The sequence below is a fragment of the Sciurus vulgaris genome, assembly GCF_902686455.1.
Source record: "Sciurus vulgaris genome assembly, chromosome: 2".
NCBI lineage: Eukaryota > Metazoa > Chordata > Mammalia > Rodentia > Sciuridae > Sciurus > Sciurus vulgaris.
In genome coordinates, this window is record NC_136462.1 from 23616449 (window position 1) to 23639873 (window position 23425).

Sequence of the window (23425 nt, forward strand, 5' to 3'; positions counted from 1 at the left end):
CTGCAATGGTTTGGTAAGAAGTTGAGGAGAAACATCTTTATGGTTAATAGTAGCCAGAATCCTGGCCAAGGTGATGGACCCTGGAGAGGGAGGCCAGGTGAATTACATGGTGGATGGAAGCCCTGTGAGAAGGGCGGTCAGGTTCTGTCAATTGGTATGTCAGAGGTAAGGTACGTAGAGAGCCTAAGCAGTTGACTTGGGTTTATTTTGTGATGTCAGTAATCTAAGACTCTCCAGCATATATGTTGTGCTGCTTAATGTGTCTGTTACTTACATGCTTAGATTTATACCTATGTGTATATGTACATACATATATGAGATTAAGAACACAACAATAGGGGCTGTGATTGTGGCTCAGTGGTAGAGTGCTTGCCTAGCATGCATGAGGCACTGATCCTCAGCACCATTTATTGAAAAATAAATAAGTATTGTGTCCATCTACAACTAAAAAGTTAAAAAAAAGGGAACATTACATTAGTGAAATAAGCAATTGACTAACCACCTAAGTTAGAAATGGGCTGTCACTAGTGAAATTAAACATACTCAACATATGTAGGCTGGCTAAAAGAGCTTAAAGATATTCTCTATGCTTATAGAAAAATATTTAAGAATTCAGTAAGACTTGTAGCCTTTCTCCTTTTGGGATGGTTCCTGAGGCTTGATTCTTTTTTACAAAATTTATTAGTGCATAATAGTTATGCATAATAGTGGAATTCTTATATATTCATGATATATTCATAAATGCATATAACTTTTTCTCCATTTCAATTCCTAAAGGAATCTATACCTAGTCATTGAGGGTACCAATCAGAAAACATGGAATCTGACCTCTGCCATTTTAAAAGCAGTTTTATTGAAGGAGAATTTATATTCCATAAAATTCAGGCACTATGGGTACACAGTTTAATACTTTTTTAGTATATTTATAGAATTGTGCAACGATTCAGTAAATCAATACAATTCAGTAAAACATTTCTTTCAATGACAAAAGTAGCCACATGTCCATTTGCATTTAATCCCCACTCCTTCCCTCATGCCTAGAAACTGGCCTGTTTTCTCTCTCTAAATTGGCTTTATCTGTACCTTTCCTATACATGGAATCATATTATAGGTAGTCTTATCTGTTTTCCTTTTATTTAGCACGATGTCTATGAGGTTCATCCATATTGTAGCATGTATCCTTCTTTTATTGAGGAAGAGTCACATGGATCTGAGCTAGAAGCCTGGCTTTCACTTCTGGCTGCATGACTTTGGACAAGGTCCTTGCCTTCTTTTAACCATTGTTTCCTCATCTGTAAAACAGGGATGACAAGCAGGGAACACTGGTGCATGCTTGTAATCCCAGCTACTCAAGAAGCTAAAGCAGGGGAATACAAGTTCAAGGCCAGCCTCAGCAACTTAGCAACATCCTCTCTCAAAATAGAAAATGAAAAGGACTGGGTTTGTTGCTCAGTGGTAAAGAGCCCCTGGGTTCAAATTCCAATATCGTCCCCTGCAAAATTTTTTTAAAGTAGAACAGGGATAATAATAAAATAACAGCACCTTCTTTTTCAAAGAGCTCTTGTGAGGATTAAAAAATGTCTGTAAAGGGTTTGATATGTAGTCTTCCTACAGTTTAAGTCTTTCTGTAAATAATGGTCTTATTTTCACAAGTATAACAAAAGTTGAAAAGACAAGATTTGTCATAAAAGGTGCTGCAATGTTCTTGTAAAAAAATTTTTTTTAAATACCCTGCTAAGTTAGATATTTCAACTAAAGGCACTGAATACGAAACAGGCCTTGATAAAGAAGATGGAATTAACTCCGAGAACAGAAAACATCTATTCCCCCTCCTCCCTACACACATAGTTTATTGCCTATAGTAATATAACCTTACTGGTTCATTTTCTTAATTATCATAACTTTATTGTTCAGTATAGGAATCTCTTAAAAGAAAGACTCATCAGTGTTTTAACTGAAAGAACCAACTATTTGCTTCCCAAGACTCTGGGAACTCCCACTTCAAAATCCTTACCTTGCTGTGCCCACTAATTCTCAACTATTAAATCACAGCTTACTCCACCAAGACCCTGCATGAAAAGACTCTCCTTAAACCAGTCTTTAAATTTTGAACTAATTTTAAGACTGAAAGTCCTTGATCTCTGGTATTCTGTCTGTCCTGGACAAACTGGAATCCCTGGTCACCCCACTCCAAAAGCTCATAACCATCCTGCCTTGCCTTCCATAGGCTATCAATCTCTTTCCAAGGTGAGCACTAAACTTTTTACCTGAACTTTCCATTTGGGGAGGAGGGTTCCAGCTGCTGTTAGAGACAAACAGATGTAAAATAGGAGAGTTTGGAAATCGAGTATGTTTTGCAGTCTGAAAAATTGCTTGATGATAGATAATTTTTGAACAAGTGGACTTGAGTGGTCCAAAAGTATGTCATAATGGAAGGAAATACACCCACAGGGCTCAGCTGCTAAGGCAGCAAATGAAAGGAATCAAAACGCTGCTGATTCTAACTTGGTTCAATGAGGCTGGCAAGTTACATGGGACCTGGAAGAGAAGAAGGAAGTGGGAGAGGTCTCAAGGAGAGGGTGGAGACACAAAAGAGATGGATTTCTCCGGTGGAGGGTAAGAGCAAAGAAAGAACAAAAATGAGATACCACAAGCAGGGAAAAGAAATTGCTTTCTGAAGGAAGCAGGCATCAGATCAACACTTGCTCACAAGTGGCTTAAAAATCTCTCCAGGAGCACAGAAGAAATGGAGTGGACATAGACTGCCAGGAGTTCAGCTAAATGGAGAGAGAGAACAAGAAACAAATGCAGGCAGTATGATCCTTTCAAAGACAGAAAGACAGAAGGACCCAAGGCAAGTAACAAAACAAATAAACAAACAAGCAAAACAACAACAACAAAAACAAAAACCTCTAGCTAGAGAAGGGTGAAAGAGGAGTCCACATTTGAATGTGTTCCTAGCATATCTCACAGCATGTATCTGTGCCTTGCAATTTCAAGTTGAAAGCAATTATGGCCCAAGGACACAGGAGACTAGTTATGTGTATTCAGCGCAGCAGGGTGAATGCAATCTAGAGCTGAAAACAGCGTGCTGCAAATAATGGTCATTTCTGGTACATGGGTTTGGAGTCAAGGAACATGCAATTTTTACTTTTTATTTTGTTCAAAAGAAGAAAAAAATAAATAAAAGGCATGGAGGAAACATCCCAAATTTCAAAATTTAAACACAGCAAAGTAGTATATATCCCACATTAAAAAATATCTTTGGACTAGGCAGTGCCAGACTGGTTGGTTGCAGTCTGTACTTTTCTATGGAGTTGGGCTATTTATCCGTGCTGGAGAAGTATTTGAGGATCTTCAAACTTATTGATTAGAAAAGTTCAGCCTCAGTTGATGACTGAATGTATTCCTCATCACCCAGGCTGATTCCACCAATGAGACAGCCTCTGGGCTAAGGTGGTAGCTCAGTGGTAGAGCATTTGCCTATGTAGCATGTGTGAGGCACCGGGTTTGATTCTCAGTACCACATATAAATAAATAAATTAAATAAAGGTCCATTGACAACTAAAAATTAAAACAAACAAACAAACAAACAAACAAAAACCATCCCTGTCTTTCAAACAGTGGAGTCATGCTTAGAGAGATTAAGTACCTGATCTGTTACACAGAAGCAGCTGCTGGGCCTTGGCCTAGGGTTTCTAACTTCAAAGACAGGGTTTGTTGTTGTTTGTTTTAGTTTTTGTTTTTGAATAGTATTATAAGGAGATCATTTGCCAGAGTAAAAAAGCTATTTAAATAATAAATTGTTGTTTAATTCCATTTCACTGGATTTCAAACAAAATGGACATTGAGATGAAAAGTGTAATTTCAACGTCCAGTATGCAGTGTGATCACAAATTAACAGATCAATAATTTAGCAAGCATTAGGTCTAGTCATATGTCCAGGTTCTGTTTTTTTTTTTTTTTTCCTTGTTCTGAGACATATTTGTTTATTCTCAGTAAGAGCCATGAACAGGGAAATTGGCTTACTCAAGACAATTACTGTTATGGCTTGGTCCCCAAACCTAAATCCCAAATAATATAGGAAAACAGCAGAGAGAAGGTAGTTCTAAGGTGGGAAAAAGGGGAAGCAATGAGGGCTTGAACTCATGTACTATTAAGGAGCTTTCCAGCTCCTGATTTCCTTCATTCCTCTCCTCCCATTTCTGACCTCAATTATTTAACAGGCATCAGATCATGGCACTTGGCTGTGACCTCTGACTTTAGAGATATTTGCCTACACTCTGGACATCACCAGTTCATGAGTAAAAAGCATACCAAACTGGGAAACAAGTGGAGGGCAAGAGGCAGCCATTGTGACATTTCACCTGCAAAGCCAGATGGGGCAGGGGCCATCATTAGGGCCCTGGCCAACAAAGCTAGAAGGAAGGATTTTGAATGTTTCATTAGGAAGAAGTGATAAATGTATGAGAAGCTAGATATGGTTACCTTGATCAGAATATGAGTCAATGTATACATGTTTCAAAACATCATGGGGAATCCCATAAATATATATATATATATATATATAATTTTTATGTTTCTATTGAATAAATAAATGAAAATTTAAAAGTAAAATGACAAAAGCATTTCTTATATGAGTAAAATGTCTAGGATAACAGATTCTCAATGGTTCCATGGTATTTCATATTTAACAATTCTTCCACTCAATCATTTGAGTAGTTTCCAAATTTTCACTATTATAAATTGACTTTGAGACAAATGACTTTTCTATTAAATCTTTAATGGAGATTGCTAGAAGGCTAAGCTCCGTCAGGCCATTTCCCATCCCCACATAATTTCATGTCCTACCCTCCATTTCTTCATCAGGGTAGTTGAACTCCTTGCATGGTAATTCAGAGCTCCAAGACTCTAAAGTGACAGGCATCGGTTCTTTGAAGGATTGGAACTGACATGATGAGATGGCAAAACCAGAGGGTTGTAAAATGAAATTACAAGAATGTTATAGTGAGAATCTAAGGCCTGGAGAAAGGGTTAGCTCCTCTCCTCTCCTCTTCTGTCAGCCTCTCTTCAGGAAACCTAATTAACCCTGGGTTAACCTTTTAGATTGTAAACAATTGTTTGAAGGAGTCTGACTACTCCCTTTTGAGATGTAAACACCTCTGTGGGAGACTTTCAAGACCAGAGATTTAACAGATGCCTGTGAAAAGAGCCCTTTCTTCTTATCTGTTTCTGTAAATATCATTTATTTTAGAGACCCCACACAGGGCTTTTAGTCATGTAGATTAGGATTTTTTTTAAAAGAAAAAAAAATCATAGGATAGGTCTAAGATGACATCAAATAACCTATAAGTGTTGTAAGAAACTGTAGATCGGGGCTCAGAATTTGGACTTTGTTCTCTGGGTCCACTGACATAAAATTAAGTTTGGAGTTCTTCTTCTCCACTTGAAGCCACTTGCTGCTTCTCGAGTGGTCTGTTTCCTAAGCAATGGCATCACATCACTAACACGTTATATTGAAATATTGGGCAAAAATTTCAAAGTTCGAAGAAAACCAGAAATCTATAGATCCTGGAAGTGGGTAATGGGAAAGAAGATACAGTGGGACTATTCAGGAATCTGGGATTTGCATCGAGATGAATGCAGGTATCATTTTTTTGGCTCAGCACATTCTGAAGGAGTAGTAGATTTCGGAGGACAATCAAGGTTTCAGTTTGGGCGATGCAAAGAGACAGATATGTGACCCCCAACGCCAATACATTATCAGGTGAAACGTAAGATGTATGTGAGACACCTGAGAGAAGGAAAGATGTCGAGCGTACCCATAGCCATCTAGTCCAATGCTAAGACAAACCTGAACTAGATATGCAAACTTGAGAATTATTAGACAAAATTATGTAGGGGAAGAATCCAGAGTAAGAAGACATAGGATTGGGTCATATGGAACCCCAACAATTAGAAGTCAAGAAGGGAAAAAAAAAAAAAAAAAAAAAACCAGCAGAGGATAATGAAAAAGACTGACAACCAGGATTGTGGAATCACAGAGGCCTAGGAGGCAGGCATTTTTTGTTTTTGTTTTCTTTTTTGTTTGTTTGTTTCTGTTTTTGAGTGCTTGGAATTAAATCTAGGGTCTTGTGCATGTTAGGCAAGAGCACTACCACTGAGCCACACCCTCATCCCTGGAGGAAGGTTTTGATAAGAACAGAAAGATCCACGCTTCTGAATCTTCCATATAGTCTTATAACGGGTAATGGCCACAGGATTAGCAAGTGTTAATTATACTGCATTTACTGAATGAGTGGGTAATTTTATATTTGTTAATGCTAGCTCTAGGTCACTAACAGAAACAATTTTAGTGCTTATGTTCCAATGCTCCATATCACAGAACAAAATCTAAACATGAGTTGGGAAGTCATCTTATAGGACCTTATAGAGCTTTATTGGAAGAAGGCTGAACAGGCACTGGCAGGGATGGTTAGTAGTGGGAACACTACAAGTTCCTGTGTTTCTCTAGTTCAGCCTCCTATATACCAAATCACATAACCAAAACAAGTCTGGGAGGCAGCAAGGAAGGAGATACACAAAAAACAGAATAACATCTTGTTCTTTTACTACCGATGTTCCCATTGAAGCATTTCAATAAATGCTGGCAAGATGCCCTGGCATTTGAAATACATATTCCTGGTTTAGCATCTACCCTTGGAGAAAATTCTACATGGTTTAAGAGGGGTTTAATTCTACATTTCTGGATCCTAGGAAAGTTTGGTTGATAGTACCATGTGGTCTATAGATAAAACAAATTATTTCATATTGATATTTGGCTTCATATCTTATCTACACAAAATCATTCTCAATTCCTAGTAGGAAGGTGAGTGATTTTTTGAGCTTTCTTTCTCTCACACAAATAGCATGATGCTTTTCTTGTTAAGTAGTCACTGCTTAATAAATGATTAAAAATAAATGCATTAAACATTTGGGTCATGCTTCCAAAAATCTTCACTTATCTGAGCAAATTCATTTGCACACATATATACATATGTGTGTGTGTGTGTATCAGATATGTTATGAAATTTTGAAGAATGCAAGACTAATTATTTTTATTTTCTAAGATATTAGACTCTCAACACCTCAAATATATATCTTTTGGGATCCTCATTTATAGGCTTATTCTGTTTTTAATTATTATATTTAAGTTTTCTCTAAGAAGAGAAAACTGCTCAGGGAAAATATACATTTATAAGAAAACATAAAACATAACAACCACTGGAAACTTTAAGAGGAAAAAAATGAAAACAATAGAGTTGCTTTTAAAGTCATCAGTGTATAGAGGGATCTATTACAAATTAGTTGCTTTTACTCTTTGGTGAGAGAGACAAAATAATTTGATAAATGAAAATTATATTTGAAGTCATATTTGTTTTTAAAGTTTGTGAACTGTTGTCCCCACTATACAAAATCTTCAGCTTTTGGGGGACTCAGTATTATTCTATTTTCTTTGGTTTTGATTTTTTTCTTTCATAAATTTCTTGTGAAAAATGCACAACAATTTAATTTTAGTCTTTTCTTCTAGGATATGTCATTTTTTTTAATAATGTATTTTTTTTATTGTAAACAAATGGGATACATATTGTTTCTCTGTTTGTACATGGCGTAAAGGCATACCATTTGTGTAATCATAAATTTACATACAGTAATGTTGTTTGATTCATTCTGTTATTTTTTCCCTTCCCCCCACCCCTCCCACCCCTCTTTTCCCTCTATACAGTCCTTCCTTCCTCCATACTTGCCCCCCTCCCTAACCCTAACTCTAACCCTAACACTAACCCTCCCCTCCCCCATTATATGTCATCATCCACTTATTAGCGATATCATTCGTCCTTCGGCTTCTTGAGATTGACTTATCTCACTTAGCATGATATTCTCCAGTTTCATCCATTTGCCTGCAAATGCCATAATTTTATCATTCTTTATGGCTGAGTAATATTCCATTGTATATATATACCACAGTTTCTTTATCCATTCATCAATTGAAGGACATCTAGGTTGGTTCCACAGTCTGGCTATTGTGAATTGAGCAGCTATGAACATTGATGTGGCTGTATCTCTATAGTATGCTGATTTTAAGTCCTTTGGGTATAGGCCAAGGAGTGGGATAGCTGGGTCAAATGGTGGTTCCATTCCAAGTTTTCTAAGGAATCTCCACACTGCTTTCCAGAGTGGCTGCACTAATTTGCAGCCCCACCAGCAATGTATGAGTGTACCTTTCTCCCCACATCCTCGCCAACATCTGTTGTTGCTTGTATTCTTGATAATCGCCATTCTAATTGGGGTGAGATGGAATCTTAGGGTGGTTTTGATTTGCATTTCTCTTATTACTAGAGATGTGGAACATTTTTCCATATGTTTGTTGATTGCTTGTAGATCTTCTTCTGGGAAGTGTCTATTCATTTCCTTAGCCCATTTGTCGGCTGGATTATTTGTATTCTTAGAGTAGAGTTTTTTGAATTCTTTATAGATTCTGGAGATTAGCGCTCTATCTGAAGTATGATTGGCAAAGATATTCTCCCACTCTGTAGGCTCTTTCTTCACATTACTGATAGTTTCCTTTGCTGAGAGAAAGCTTTTTAGTTTGAATCTATCCCAGTTATTGATTCTTGCTTTTATTTCTTGTGCTATGGGAGTCCTGTTAAGGAAGTCTGGTCCTAAGCCGACAGGTTGAAGATCTGGACCTACTTTTTCTTCTATAATCTGCAGGGTCTCTGGTCTGATTCCGAGGTCCTTAATCCATTTTGAGTTTAGTTTCGTGCATGGTGAGAGATATGGGTTTAGTTTCATTCTGTTGCATATGGATTTCCAATTCTCCCGGCACCATTTGTTGAAGAGGCTATCTTTTCTCCATTGCATATTTTTGGCCCCTTTGTCTAGTATGAGAAAATTGTATTTATTTGGGTTTGTGTTCGTGTCCTCTATTCTGTACCATTGATCTACCTTTCTATTTTGGTACCAATACCATGCCGTTTTTGTTACTATTGCTTTGTAGTAGAGTTGAAGATCTGGTATTGCAATACCCCCTGTTTCACTCTTCCTGCTAAGGATTGCTTTAGCTATTCTTGGTTTCTTATTCTTCCAGATGAATTTCATGATTGCTTGCTCTATTTCTGTAAGGTACGGCATTGGGATTTTAATTGGAATTGCATTGAATTTGTATAGCACTTTAGGTAGTATGGCCATTTTGACAATATTAATTCTTCCTATCCAAGAACATGGAAGATCTTTCCATCTTCTAAGGTGTTCTTTAATTTCTTTCTTTAGTGTTCTGTAGTTCTCATTGTAGAGATCTTTCACCTCTTTTGTGAGATTGATTCCCAAGTATTTTATTTTTTTCTAGGCTATTGTGAATGGGATAGTTTTCCTAATTTCTCTTTCTGAAGATTCATCACTTATGTATAAAAATGCATTGGATTTATGAGCATTGATCTTGTAACCTGCTACTTTACTGAATTCACTTATGAGTTCTAAGAGTTTTCTGGTGGAATTTCCAGGTTCCTCTAATATATAATCATGTCATCAGTGAACAGGGATAGTTTGAGTTCTTCTTTTCCTATTCGTATCCCTTTAATTTCTTTGGTTTTTCTAATTGCTCTGGCTAGAGTCTCAAGAACAATGTTGAATAGAAGTGGTGTAGCATATGTCATTTTAAGTCTGCACATTTTTCTTTGAGCATGACGTTAACTGCATCCCACAGATTTTGGTATGGTATTTTTATTTTCGTTTAGTTAAAAACCTTTTTCTATGCCTATTGTGATTTCTTTTTTAACCCATGGTTATTCAGCAGTCAGAATTATTTAGAAGTCAGGTTATTTACTGGTCAAAGAACATGCTTGATTTTAATTTTCTGTAAGCGATTGAGAATTGCTTTGTGGCCCCACATGTGGTCAATTCTAGCAATTATTCCATGTGTCCTTGAAAAAGAGGATGTACTCAGCAATTGTTGGATATATTTTTTATAAGACAAGATCAAGTTTGTAAATTGTTTTTTGATTCTTTTTATTTATTAATATAATTATTTACTCTTTTATAGCTCTAAAAACATTAAAATTTTTTTCATACGTGTATATAGGGTAATAATGTCTGTCTCATTCTGCTGTTCTTCCTAACCCCACTGCTCCACCCCTCCCCTCACTCCCCTCTGCATAATCCAAAGTTCCTTCATTCTTCCCTACCCACCCACCACTACGGATCGGCATCCACTTATCAGAAAAAACATTGAGCATTTGTTTTTTTGGGATTGGCTTATTTCACTTAGCATGACATTCTCTAGTTCCATCCAGTTTCCTGCAAATGCCATAATTTCATTCTTTTTTAAGGCTAATATTCCATTATGTATATGTACCACATTTTCTTTATCCATTCATCTGTTGAAGGGCATCTAGATTGGTTCTATAGTTTAGCTATTGTGAATTGAGCTGCTATAAACATTGATGTGACTGCATCATTGTAGTATACTGATTTTAAATCCTTTGGGTATAAACCGAGGAGTGGGATAGCTGGATCAAATGGTGGTTCCATTCCAAGTTTTCTAAGGAATCTCCATACTGCTTTCCAAAGTGGTTGCACCAATCTGCAGTCCCACCAACAATGTATGAGTGTGCCTTTTCCCTCACATCCTTGCCAACACTTATTATTGCTTGTGTTCTTAGTAGTAGCCATTCTGACTTGAGTGAGATGAAATCTTAGAGTAGTTTTGATTTGCATTTCTCTAATTGCAAGAGATGATGAACATTTTTTCATATGTTTGTTGATCGATTATGTTTCTTCTGTGAAGTTATTTACTTTTTTGGTACACTTGTTCTATTAAATATTGATAAGCTATTTTAAAATCGGCTTCCACTATGATCATGGACTATTTCTTTTCATAGTTCTGGCAATTTCTGTTTTATCTGGTTTAAAGCTATGCTCTTATAAACATTAAATTTAGAATCATTATATTATTTTTGTGTAGTAATTCTTTTTACCACTATGAAGAACCCATTTGGATATATAGTAAGACTTCATGTTTATGTTATATTTACATAAGTTTTCTCTTGGCTACTGTTTGCATGTTATATATTTTTAATCCTCTAACTTTCAACTTTTCTATATTGCATTTAAAATAAGTCTCTTGTAAGCATCATATTGTTGGGTTTTTTTAAAGTTGCCAATCTGATGATCTCTGTATTTTACAGAATATTTTGTCCTTTTACATTTAATGCAGTAATTATTTGGGGTTAAATCTACTTTCAGCAATTCTTTATTTCTTTAATTTCTTGCCACTTGTCCTCCACATATTTTTTTTCTTTTCATTTCTTCCTACACAGAATGTGCTACCATGTGGGATCATTTTTTCTTTGACTCATTTCATTTAATAGTTCCTTTAATATGACCCTAATGAAGACAAATTCAATTTTTGTTTGCTTTAAGTATCATTCTTTTCAGTTGTAAAGAATGTTTTTGTTGTGTTGGCAGGTATTTGCTGTTGTTATTTTGTTGTTTGAAGATATCTTTCTTTTGTTTTATGAGTTCATTCATTTCTTGTTGCTATTATCTTAGAAAGTATCATCTATTTTTTTCTTGCTTTTTAATGATTGTCTTTTTGTCTTTGGATTTTAGCAATTCTACTGTGATGTGCCTAATGAGATTTTCATTGTATTTATCTAGTTGGGATTTGCTGTCCTTCTAAAATCTGTGTCTTGATATCTCATAAGAGAATTGAAAATTTTCTTTCAAATATGTATTTACTCATTCACTCTTTCTTCTTTTTCTTGGAACCCAACAATAGATATGCTTGACCTTTTACATGACATATAGTTCTTAACTTTTTTTCCCTCCATACTTCAGTCAGGTATATTCTTTGACCTATCTTCCAGGATACTAATTCTCTTTTGAGTTGTGTCTAATCTATTGTTAAACTCCTGTCTTTAGATCTTCATTTTCAATTATTGACATTTTAAGTTTGGGAGTTATTTTTAATATATATTTTTAGTTGTAGATGGATACAATACCTTTATTTTATTTATTTATATGTGGCACAGAGGATCAAACCCAGTGCCAGACAATTGCTCCTCCACTGAGCCACAACCCCAGTCTGAGTTTGGGAGTTTCTAACCGATCATTTTTTATAGCTTCTAGTTCTATTCTATTATCTCTCTTATCACTTAAATTTTTGAACTCATTAAATAATAGTTATTTTTAAATCTATGTCTAATAACGCTAATATCTGTTTTTCCTATGGATTACTTTCTTTTTCTTCTCTTGTTCTTTTTTTAAAATATTTTTCCCATAAATTCTTGACTTCTTTTTTTTTTTTTTTTTTTTTTTCATATGTGCCCCATTATTTTTTACTGATCCAAATCTGGACTTCTGTCTTTGTGAAGGTTGATCTATTTCTAATTACCCCATACTTCTCATCTGGGATGCCAAGTGAAACCACATGTTATTTACTAAGAACCATCCTTCTTGGTAAGTCCCAAACCTATTAGACTGCTTATACCTCTGATTAGAATTTTAGTCTCTACATTATTGTTTACAAATCAGCAAATGCCTCATGAAGAAAATTATGAAATATTGTTTTAAGGATTTATCTCCTCTTGAGTCCTTGCTGTCTGTACAACACTCCAAAATCTTTAAAATGAATTTTCTCTCATCCATCTTGTCTAGTTACTCTCAAACTAATGGTCAATCTGAAGTGAGCTATCCTATCAGAGTTGGAAGCAACATTTTGGGTCTCAGTATTCTTGAAGGCAGCATAATATAGTGCATCTGTAAGAATTTCTGAGTCAGAAATTTATAGTATGAAAACTCCTTAGTAACTGTGTGACCAGGAAAAATATATTTAACCTTTCTGCATGTATGTTTTTCATACATAAATAATGGAAATAATGATTTTCACCTCACAGGGTTAAATGAGGGCTAAACAAATAATGCATATAAGATATATAACATCCTGTCTAGAAGATATCAAGCATTTATACATTGACAGTTTTGTGTTTATTCATTGTTATGGTTTGGGTGAGTATTCCATAAGTGTTCATGTGTTAAGGGCTTGATCCCCAGGATGGCACTATTGGGTGGTGCTATGGACCTTTTTGGGGTAGGGACCAATGGAAGGTTCTTAGGTCATTAGGGGCAAACTCTTAAAGGGGATTGTGGGACCCAGTCCCTTCCTGGCTCTTAAGGTAAGCAATTTGCTCTGACCTTTACTCCCAACATCATTTGCAACCTCACCAGAGACCAAACTAACACCTTTTCTCTCTCCTCTCACTGATCTTGGTTTGGAACTTCGGAACTATAAACCAAACTAAACCCTTTCACTTTATAAGTAAAGTGTTTCAGGTATTTTGTTATAGTAACAGAAAGCTAACTAATACACTCTTGTTAAAAAGTTAATATTTCATAATACATGATGAAAATGATGTAATGCTTAAAATAATAATGTGATTGTTTATGTAAAACTTCTTATTGATTAAAAAGTACTAGAGAAGTAAAAACAGAAAATTATTTTTGAAGTACATTGATTAATTTAATATGCTAGGCATGGTTGTAAATGCTTACCTGCATTATATCATTCTATATTTACAATAACCAAATGAAGATGGAAGATTTAATAACTTTATCATACAAACGAGGCTAGGAAAGATTACTTAACTTGACCATACTTAGTGGACAAGCAGAGAAGACAGCATTCAAATTCAACTCTTACCCACTCCAGAGATAAAGTTATCAACTCCTCCCATCCAATCTCACTAAACAATCCTTCTCTCTCCCAATAAATGAAAAAGATATCCATTTTGCAGACTCTTAGACAGGCTCTGGAATCACGTGGAGACTCAGTATATATTTATGGATGTACTAACATTCATACCAGTAAAATCTGCTGACATAGTAGGAATAGAATGAATGAAAATCAAGAACATTATATTGTCTTTAATTTCCAAATATGTAAATGAAAAGTAATTAGGATGGATTAATATACACTGAGAAAGAACAAGTTGCAAATTTAATCATAAACAGAGATTTGACTATGATCTGGAATCCAGCTCTCATGGACATTTGGAGTTGCTCAGGTCTCTATTGCACTTTTCCTTGTACTTACATGTGAGTCATTTTGCTCAAATTGTAGAAGGAATGTGATTCCAACTGCTGCAGAGTTCCATCTATAGATAAGTAGCTGGACATCACAAAAATATAAGACACAGTAGAAAGTTAGCAGGACTTGAACTCCAGATATACTACTCTGACATAACTTCTTTGTTAGAGCCTTCCCAGATCATGCAGCATGCACAGCCCATAGGTATTCTGTCAAATGCTGCTAAAATTAAAATAATAATGTGATTGTATATGTAAAATACATATACAGGTCCCATGATACCTAAACTTTCTCAGTAAATTATGTTAGTTCATCTCAAAGTTTCATCCAACTGTTGCTTCCTTTAGAAGCTTTCTCCCACCTTCTTGACCAGGTTAAATTCCCCACTGTATATCCTCATAGAACCATAAAACATCTCCCTTCATTAATTATCACAGGATAACTTTCTTATAGTCTGGTTGATATTTGATGCATGTTATTTTATTAGACTATATTCTCTGAAATGGAGAATTGTGTCTGGTTTTGATCATTGAATCCTGAATGTCTTTTATGGTTCTTGGCATGTAACAGATTCTCAATAAACATGTGTTAAGTCAACAACTATATGAGTGAATGGGTTACTAAAAGCAGCAAGAAAATTAGAATAAGAATCATTTTTAATAGTGCACCTAATAGCGTAGGATTAGAAGTATAATTTCAAAGAGGACGAAGAGAAAACCATAATTCTCTAGTGGAACGTTCCACAGGGTGGTGACTTATATATTCTCTCCTGACCTCTCTTCCTGAGTTTGAATGAAGCAGAAAATTCAAGATTTGTCTTGAACTTTATAAGCAAAAAAAGAACTCAAATAAAAGTTTTAAGAACTAAAGAGAAGAAAAGAGAAACCCCTAAACAGGACTTGACAGAAATATGTAAGGACTTATGTTTCAAATAGTGTTCTCAAATTCCATCTTGTAATGAGAATGACGAACGCAGACAAATTCAATGACCATTTTCTATGGAGAGGCTTTTCTATGACATTTGAGAAAATTAATGATTAACAGATGGTGTCCACTCGTAACCATGGTAGAGATTCTCAACCCTGGACACACAATTGAACTACCTGCAGGGCTTTTAAAACACACAGATGTTCAAGACCTGGCCCAGGATAATTGAATCAGTTTATGAGGAATGAATCAAGCGCTTTTATTTTTCAAAAGCAACCTGGGTGATTTTAATGTGCAGGCAAGGTTGAGAATCACTAATCTATAGTTTGAGTTGAATCTGCTAGTAAAATATTTTCATTGACACAATGCTTATGAGAGGAATACTAATTGTTGCACTCTGAACATTTTTCCCTGGTTATTGTGGGGATTGTAATGGCCCTGTGCTTTTTGTTTTGAATGACCTATTCTCTAAACAATTATCCTTTGATTTATAAGGTCTCCCAAACCTCTTTGCCCTTTGTGGATAGCAACATTATATAAATTGTTTTGATCCAAATATTATTTCTCTAATAGAGGAAACAATGGAATCTTTTAAGTGGAGTGATTTATTGTTCAGGACTGTGGGGATTTATCATGCATGAATGTGAGCCATCCAGAAGAGCAAGATTCATCTTGAAGACTGACAAGTTGCTCCCCCAGGTTTTCATTGTATCCATTGCTCTGCATTTTCTACTCTTGGTTAAAAAGTCCAAGCCTTTCTCAAGATTTTAGAGTGTTAATCATTCAGCTGACATCATCGAACTGAACTTTTAGTTTCTCCAACCTAAGGAAACCTCCTTAAAGGGCAGTTATAGCTTGGTTGTGGAGAGAACACATAGGAACCACTTTTTCAGAGTGATAAAAGTAGTGATTCCCTGCTCATTTTATTCCTTTTTTTTTTTTTTTTTTTTTTTTTTTACAGTGCTGGAGAATTGAACTCAGGGTTGCAAGGCAAGCACTCTATCAACTGGGCTATCTCCCCAGCCCCTTTATTCCATTTTTGTAACTAGAAAAAGATCAGATTCCACCTCTTTTTCAAAATTCTTAGCATGTAAATCTTACATGATTATTACAGTGACAACATTATTTATTGTTCAACTTAGACAAAAATTTGTACTATTAATAATTATGCCAGAATAATGGGTGGGAATTTGTACTGGTCCACACACACCTAGTGTCACTCTGGTGCTCTCCCTCCATGCCCTGAGATATGCTGTATCTTTAATTATCAGTCATGCATATGTATTTGCTTTCATTCAACAAATATCTATTGAACATATACTACTATATTCAGACATTGACAGACATTCTATAGCTTCAAGGAACTCATAGTAGTTATAAATGAAACAAGTAAATGGGATTAACATGCAAGGTGCTCAGTGCTCTGAAGGGGTATACGGAACATAATCCAGTGGCCACGACAGCACAGACATCCTGGAAGAAACCTTGGTGGGGCCTTTGAATCTTCCTGGATGTCCTCTTCATCTCAGTCAATTCTCCTCTTAACTGTCCATGTTTTTGCTTATAGCTTCAAATTTCTAAATCTGCCAGCTCCACCTTTAATCTTAGTAGGCAATCTTTTAATAATTTTTAGAAAAGATTGAAACCTCAAAATGGGAATTGCTTGAACTCCTGGTCAAACAGCCTATTCATTTACCTGCATCTATCCCCACCTGTTATTAGACCTCTCTTGTTAACAGTGCAGAAGGAGACCATCTTCCTATAGAAAGTCAGTTCTTCTGTTTGGATCCCACCCCCTCCTCCCTCAAGGACCACATGCTCTTAAAATCATTCTCCCTTCACTCTTCACTTCTCTTTCTCTGCTAATACCTTTCCCTGGTCTCAGTTACCTCTGCCTGTTCATGACTCTCAAGTCTCAATCTGTACTCAAATATCTGCTCCAAAGGCCCCACATGTCTAGAACTTCCAAGGCTCCCTAGTCTACTTTTTTCTTTCCCTCTTATACATTATTACTTTCAAAATACATAATGTACTTATGTTTTTGGTTCATTGTCTATGTCCTCCTATTTGGATATAAACTTCATGGGAGCATGGATCTTTCTTCATTTGTTCTCTGCTGTATCCCTCATTCTTAGACCAGTGATTGGCACATAGTAGTGGTCAAATAAATATTTGTTGAATGAATAAAAATTATGTAAATTATCTCTATGTCATAAGGTCTACAGAATATACTTGCACTGACAAAAAGAAGAGGGATGAGAGAGGACTATCAGGGGAATCGAAAAAGGCCATTTAGCAGCATGAAAACTTGCAGAGATGCTCAGTTAGAATGGTCTCTCCGCTTTGGCACTGTAGATCTTTGACCTAGGTAGTTTTTACCGTGCAGGCTTTCTTGTGTACTGCAAGATGCTTAGTAGCGTCTTACCCTGCTACCCATGAGCTGCCCGTAGCTGCTCCTTTTCAGTTCTGACAAGCAAAAATGTCAAATGTCTCTGGTCAAGAACTACTGCCATAACATGATAAATAATAAATGGTCATAAAATGAAGAGATTTAGCCAGAAACTGTGCAGGTTGCTCCTGGTGGTGTTATTTGGTGTGCCTAAATTACCTAGATTGCCTGTCAGAATCTGTGAAATGAAATGAAGACCTGACTCATTTCATACACAGATACGCTAGTTGTCAACCCAATCCAGAACTTCTTTTTGTCCTCACTGAGTGTACAGCAATTCAGTTTTGATTGTTTGAAGTAATTTTTAATTCTGTTCTCTTTTTTAAATGAGAGAAGTCTGAAAACAATGGGCACATTCTTGACCAAATGCAAACATTTGTATTGGTGGTGAAAAGTAAATCAATTGGCTAGAGGGATTAGAAATAGACATATACAGATGTTTATGGGAGAGATTCTCAGCTAAGTTTTGACCACGTCACAAAATTTATTAAAACATATCAAGAACGATCAACTTATTGTTGGAGACAGCGTATACCTGTAATTTCACTGACTCAGGAGACTGAGGCAGGAAAATCACTTATTCAAGGCCAATCTCAGCAATTTAGCAAAACCCTGTCTCAAAGTAAATAATAAAAAGAGCTGGAGATGTGGTTCAGTGGTAGAGTGCCCTGGGTTCAATCCCCAGTACCACAAAACGAACAAAGAACTTCTCACAATCAAATCAATTTAAATTTGCTTTAAGTTTAAAAAATTATCTAGGAATTAAGATTTAGGGATGTAGCAAAATCAACAGACATCATATTTTCAAGTCTATTAAAAATAAAGACATCATTGAGTCATGCAAGTACAACAACAAGTATTTCCCTCAACAGAACATATTTAGAAAGTAGCATATCACAATTTCAAACTTTTCTTTATATTAAAAAATGACTTACATCCTGGAAATATTGGGCAGATTTGAAAATGCAAGACTGGGAATGGTTTTCAGATGAGTCTCTGTGAGCTTCCTATGAAAATAACAGTTATGAATTAGAATTTTCACTATTGGTTCTCTCCCATAACTCTTAATTGTAAAAGAAAAAAAAAACCCACATTATTAGAAGCACAACAGTTCTTACAACACATATTTCATCTTTCATAATCAATAAAATAGTACTCAATTAAAAACATAAAAATTTCCCCAGCAGTATAAGAGTTGAGAGAGATTCAGATGCAGAAAACAAATATTCAAATTTCACCAATGGATCAATAGTAAACTAGTATCCTTTGCCAATTACCACATTCCACTGGTCAATTGAAGGCCAGCATAATATGATCATAAGTTTACCAGGACTATTGAGTTCATATCATGCACTTGTCTGTAGAAATGACTTGGCATGCCATCAGGATATATATTAAGTATATATTAAAAAGGGATTAAATGCATTTATTTTATCTTAGAGGTTAAAAATAGTGATATGGTTATGATGGTTTTGCCCAAACAAAGGTGTCCAGCAATTACCTTGATCTTACTGTCTACTTGCTGCAGGTTAGAGGAAACTGACTGACAGGCTTCTTTCTTCATGTATAAGAAAATATCTTCATACATTCCAGGGCGCCTCTCCTCCTAGATGTTCCATTTGTTAAATTTCCTTCTATCTAGAGTTGACTTGGACAGAATGTGGTATGGAAACAGGTGTGCCTGTGTCCTCACTCACTTTGCAAAAACAGACAATGCCTCACACACTACACGTTTTCTCCAAGGTTCTCTTTTTGCCATTTAAACATTGGTACTCACAACCATTCATTTAGAACCCTGTTGATAGCTAGTAGGCTAACATTGTGTCTTTTCCCTTTTGACTGCAGGATTATTTCTCAATAATTTATTTTCTTGATCTATGGTTGCTTTGGACTACTCACTTTTGCAGTGCTTAAAATGTATCTGTAACTTGCCTACAAAATATCAGCAGGCCGAATGAGTTTTTAAAAGGACTATTAACATATGTGTACAGGAGGGCAACAGGAAGAACCAAAGGGCAAATTATCAACTCTGCAATGCCTCGTGTTTCACCACGAAACCCAATGTTGCCTTTACGTGATTTCAGAAATCCAAGTTCCTAAGTTACCTCTCCTGCCTTGAAGTTCTCTCATCTACATTCTCTTAATTGGGTTGATTAAGAGCTTATTGATATAGATCCAGGATTCTTAAATTAAAAAGATATGAGAAGAACAAGTTGTTCTACTAAAATCTCTGTGTGAAATTGGGGCATGCCAAAGGAAAACAAAGGATAAAGTACACACCTGTTAGGTATCACCCCAAAAGATTGAGTTTCTTAAACTGAAAGATGGTCTTATGGAGCTGCCCTAAAGCAAAATGTTGAGGGCATACCTATTATAACACTGCACACAGTGCTTATAGGTAATGTGGGCCTAAACTGTACAACGCACTGACTCAACACTGAGGGGTGTAGCCCGTGTTCACATACAGTGAACATACAGTGGATTAAATCGTAAATTATAATAAAATTGCAATGGTTTCTAAGAAGTCTGACACGGAACAGAAATAGTATGTAAATGCAACTTAGTAGACTTTGAGTTAAAGTTTCAAACAATGTTTATTTTCCTTCCCAAGTTATGAGTTTCTGAACTATATGAATCCTGTTTCTTGAAGTCTCTTTCCCTCATACCCAAAGTATACACACTTTAAGGCTGAACAAAATATTCTTTCCACCTAGATTTCTTACCATGAGAGCCCACCAAGCCAGGTGCATGCCTGTAATCAAAGTGTCTCCAGAGGTGAGGCAAGGAGGATCTCGAGTTCAAAGCCAGCCTCAACAAAAGTGAGGTGCTAAGCAACTCAGTGAGACCCTGTCTCTAAATAAAATACATATTTATTTTTGGTACTGGGGATTAAACCCAGGGGTGCTTAACCACTGAGTCACATCTACAGCCTTTTTGATTTTTTATTTTGAAAAATAAATAAATAAATAAAATACAAAATAGGACTGGGGATGTGGCTCAGAGGTTGAGCACCCTTGAGTTCAATCCCCGGTACCAAAAAAAAAAAAAGTCCACCAATACACATAAACCAGTAAGCCTTATATATCTAAAGGCAGTTGTCTTTATAATATTATATACACAACAAATTTTCAAAAGTGAAGGAGGAGGTGTCAGTCATTCTAGCCTAAAATGGAAGTAAATGATCTATTTGTTGGATGAACTTAATATTGTGATCATTATAGCACAGCCTTGGTTGGAAGATGGATTTCAATAATGCTAAATGAATTATTGGAGTGAACTGAATCATATAAATTAAAATTCAATCACAATTTATCAATGTACACATTTTGTCTTTGTGTATCCATCCATAGTAACATTACATAATCTAGAAAAACAAATCCAAAATTAAGTATTCATTTTTAATGTTTTTACTTTTGGAATCAATTGTTGCCTCTCTATTCATCAAGTATTACCTTAGGTTTTCCTTTGCTTTGTTTCCTAGATTTTAAAATGCTATTTTCTGATTTACCTTATGAAAACATTTAGAAAGCACGTTCTTCCAAGGCATCTATTTCTCTTCAAATAAAGAACAAGAATGATCGGCAGGGACATGGCATCTAATGAATTAAATAATGAAGACAGCATCTTTATTTCTGGATCTTTTGTTCTATTTTTTTTTTTCTCAAAGTTTTACTGCAAGATGAGAGCTGAGGAGAACAAACTATTGTAATAAGTGGATGCCTTGCTGACCTAGCTGACCTCAGATTCTTGAGCAATAACTCTTCGGGAGGTTTTGGAGTTGTTCTGTTATGCAGCAGTTTTATAGCTAGAGCTAACTGACAGAATGTTTATCATCAATATGCTTTTCTTTGTCCCTCCTTCTAGGGGCAAGCAGTTGGATGTTCTTTCCATTGTCAACATTTTCTTTATTCAAAGAAACTTAAACATTGTGATTTCTGTTAGGTAGTCAGTCAGCCAAGAGCAAGAGGGGAGAGAAGGACATCAGATAGGGGGGTCGTTGAGTTACAGGATTGGAGATAACACAAAACTTTATCAAAGCATTCAACCATCATGGAAAATGGGAACATGGTGTGTCAAACCTCCTGGGGAAGAGTTGATTATAGTTCCTTAAGGAAACAAGACCAAGTCACAGCTACTTTTTTGTAACCATGTTGTCCCTCCCCACTTTCCCATTGTAAGCAGGTCATTACCAAAACCATGTCACAGCCACCCCTTGTGATTAAGTCATTATGACCCTGACAAAGAAAATTTGCTGAGGGTTATACAAAGGGAAATAAACAATTTAGGGAGATATAAAAAAAAAAAAACTAAGGCAAGAACAAAGGAACTAAAAACCCTTAAAAACCCCAACTCTTTAAGAGCTACACTGTTCTCTTGGGAGACAGTCCTCCCAGTACCTATATTGTTTATTTATTTTGCTTTTTGTAATAAACTCCTGCCTGTTACTCTGTGTGACCCTAGCAGTCATTTCACCTCTGCTGCTCTCTACAACATTCACTGCTTTAAAAGCAGATGGGGGTGCTGGGGCGGTAGCTCAGTGGCAGAGCGCTTGCCTGGCCGCATGTGAAGCATTTGATCTCCAGCAGCACCACATAAAAATAAATTAATAAAAGTATTTTTAAAAAACAGATGGGAGGTAAAACAGAGAGAGAATATGATTATTTGGCTGGATATTTTATGTTAATTTCAGAATACATTTTGAATATTAGTGGAAAAAGAAAAGTACATAAATATTCTTCTGACAAAAATATTAGAAAAGTTTCAAGATGTTTTACTATGGAATTAGCATCAAAATAGTATTTATTTTATATTCCAAAACGCTAGATACTCTGCTTTTTATTTGTCTTTGATGATTCTATATAAAAATATAATGATTGGTTTTTCTAAAATATAATAAAAATCTCAAAAAACTTATCTCCTATTATAGTATAAGCTTTTACTATTAATGATTAAGGCATTAAATAAAACTGATCAGGAAAAAGTTTATAGCTATAGTTTTATATACTAGGTGGACTCTATTCTTTGCAATATCATAATGATTTTAAGATATAGATATTATAAATGAGAATAAACAGAATAAACATAAGCTGATGATATAATCTAAATTTTTTTCTGTGATTGACTTAATCAAGAATTACCATTAAGAATAAGACTGAGAGTCAAATATTTCCTTTGGACCTAATTTACATAAAAATAAAAGGAAAATTACAATTAAAACCACATTATAAGAGCTTTTCAAAATGGAGTCACAAGGCCATCAAGGGAGAAGCACTTAAGCACTGGTTTACTTGCTGCCTGAACTTTGAATGGTAATATCTCATTTTTCATCTCTCATTTTGTTGATTTAGGTCTTTTCTTTCTTAGTTTGGTTAAGGGTTTATCAATCTTCTTTAAAATTTTTTCAAAGAACCAAGTCTTTGTGGTATTGATCCTTTGTAATTTTTAAAATTTCAATTTAATTAATTTCAGTTCTGATCTTAATCATTTCCTGTATTCTACTAATTTTGTAATTAGTTTCTTCCTTTCCTAGAGCCATCGATGCCAAGATATTTGGTTCAACATTATTCAGGATGTGACTGTGAGGGTGTTTCTGATTGAGAGTCACATCTGAATTGGTGATCTATTGCACAGTATGGTGATTGTAGTGAATTAAAATGTACCTCATATGTCAAAAGTGTGAAAAGAGTGGCTCGAACACTGAGCCACATTCCCAGTCCTATTTTGTCTTTAGAGACAGGGTCTAACTGAGTTGCTTAGCACCTCGCTTTTGCCGAGGATGGCTTTGAACTTGTGATCCTCCTGCCTCAGCCTCCTGACCTGCTGGGATTATAGATGTGAGTCACTGTGCTTGGCCAAGAATGGGTTTTAAATATCCTCATGATGAAGACGTGACAAGTATATCAGGTGATAGATGTTAATTAGCA

General features: G+C 35.6%; 1 protein-coding gene across 3 annotated transcripts in view; it reads right to left on the reverse strand.

The window, feature by feature from the left end:
- The window catches only part of TSHR (thyroid stimulating hormone receptor), a 156767-nt gene that overhangs the window by 47370 nt on the left and 85972 nt on the right, over positions 1-23425 (reverse strand). The window contains exons 2-3 of one of the 3 annotated variants that reach the window (XM_079128058.1): positions 18437-18508; positions 14132-14206 (exon numbers count right to left, since the gene is read on the reverse strand). The exons of 1 other annotated variant lie outside the window; for it this stretch is intronic. In XM_079128058.1, coding sequence (XP_078984184.1) covers positions 14132-14206; positions 18437-18508 — 147 coding nt within the window. The remainder of the gene's footprint in view (positions 1-14131; positions 14207-18436; positions 18509-23425) is intronic. One more of the 3 variants, XM_079128059.1, reaches the window with a different exon arrangement.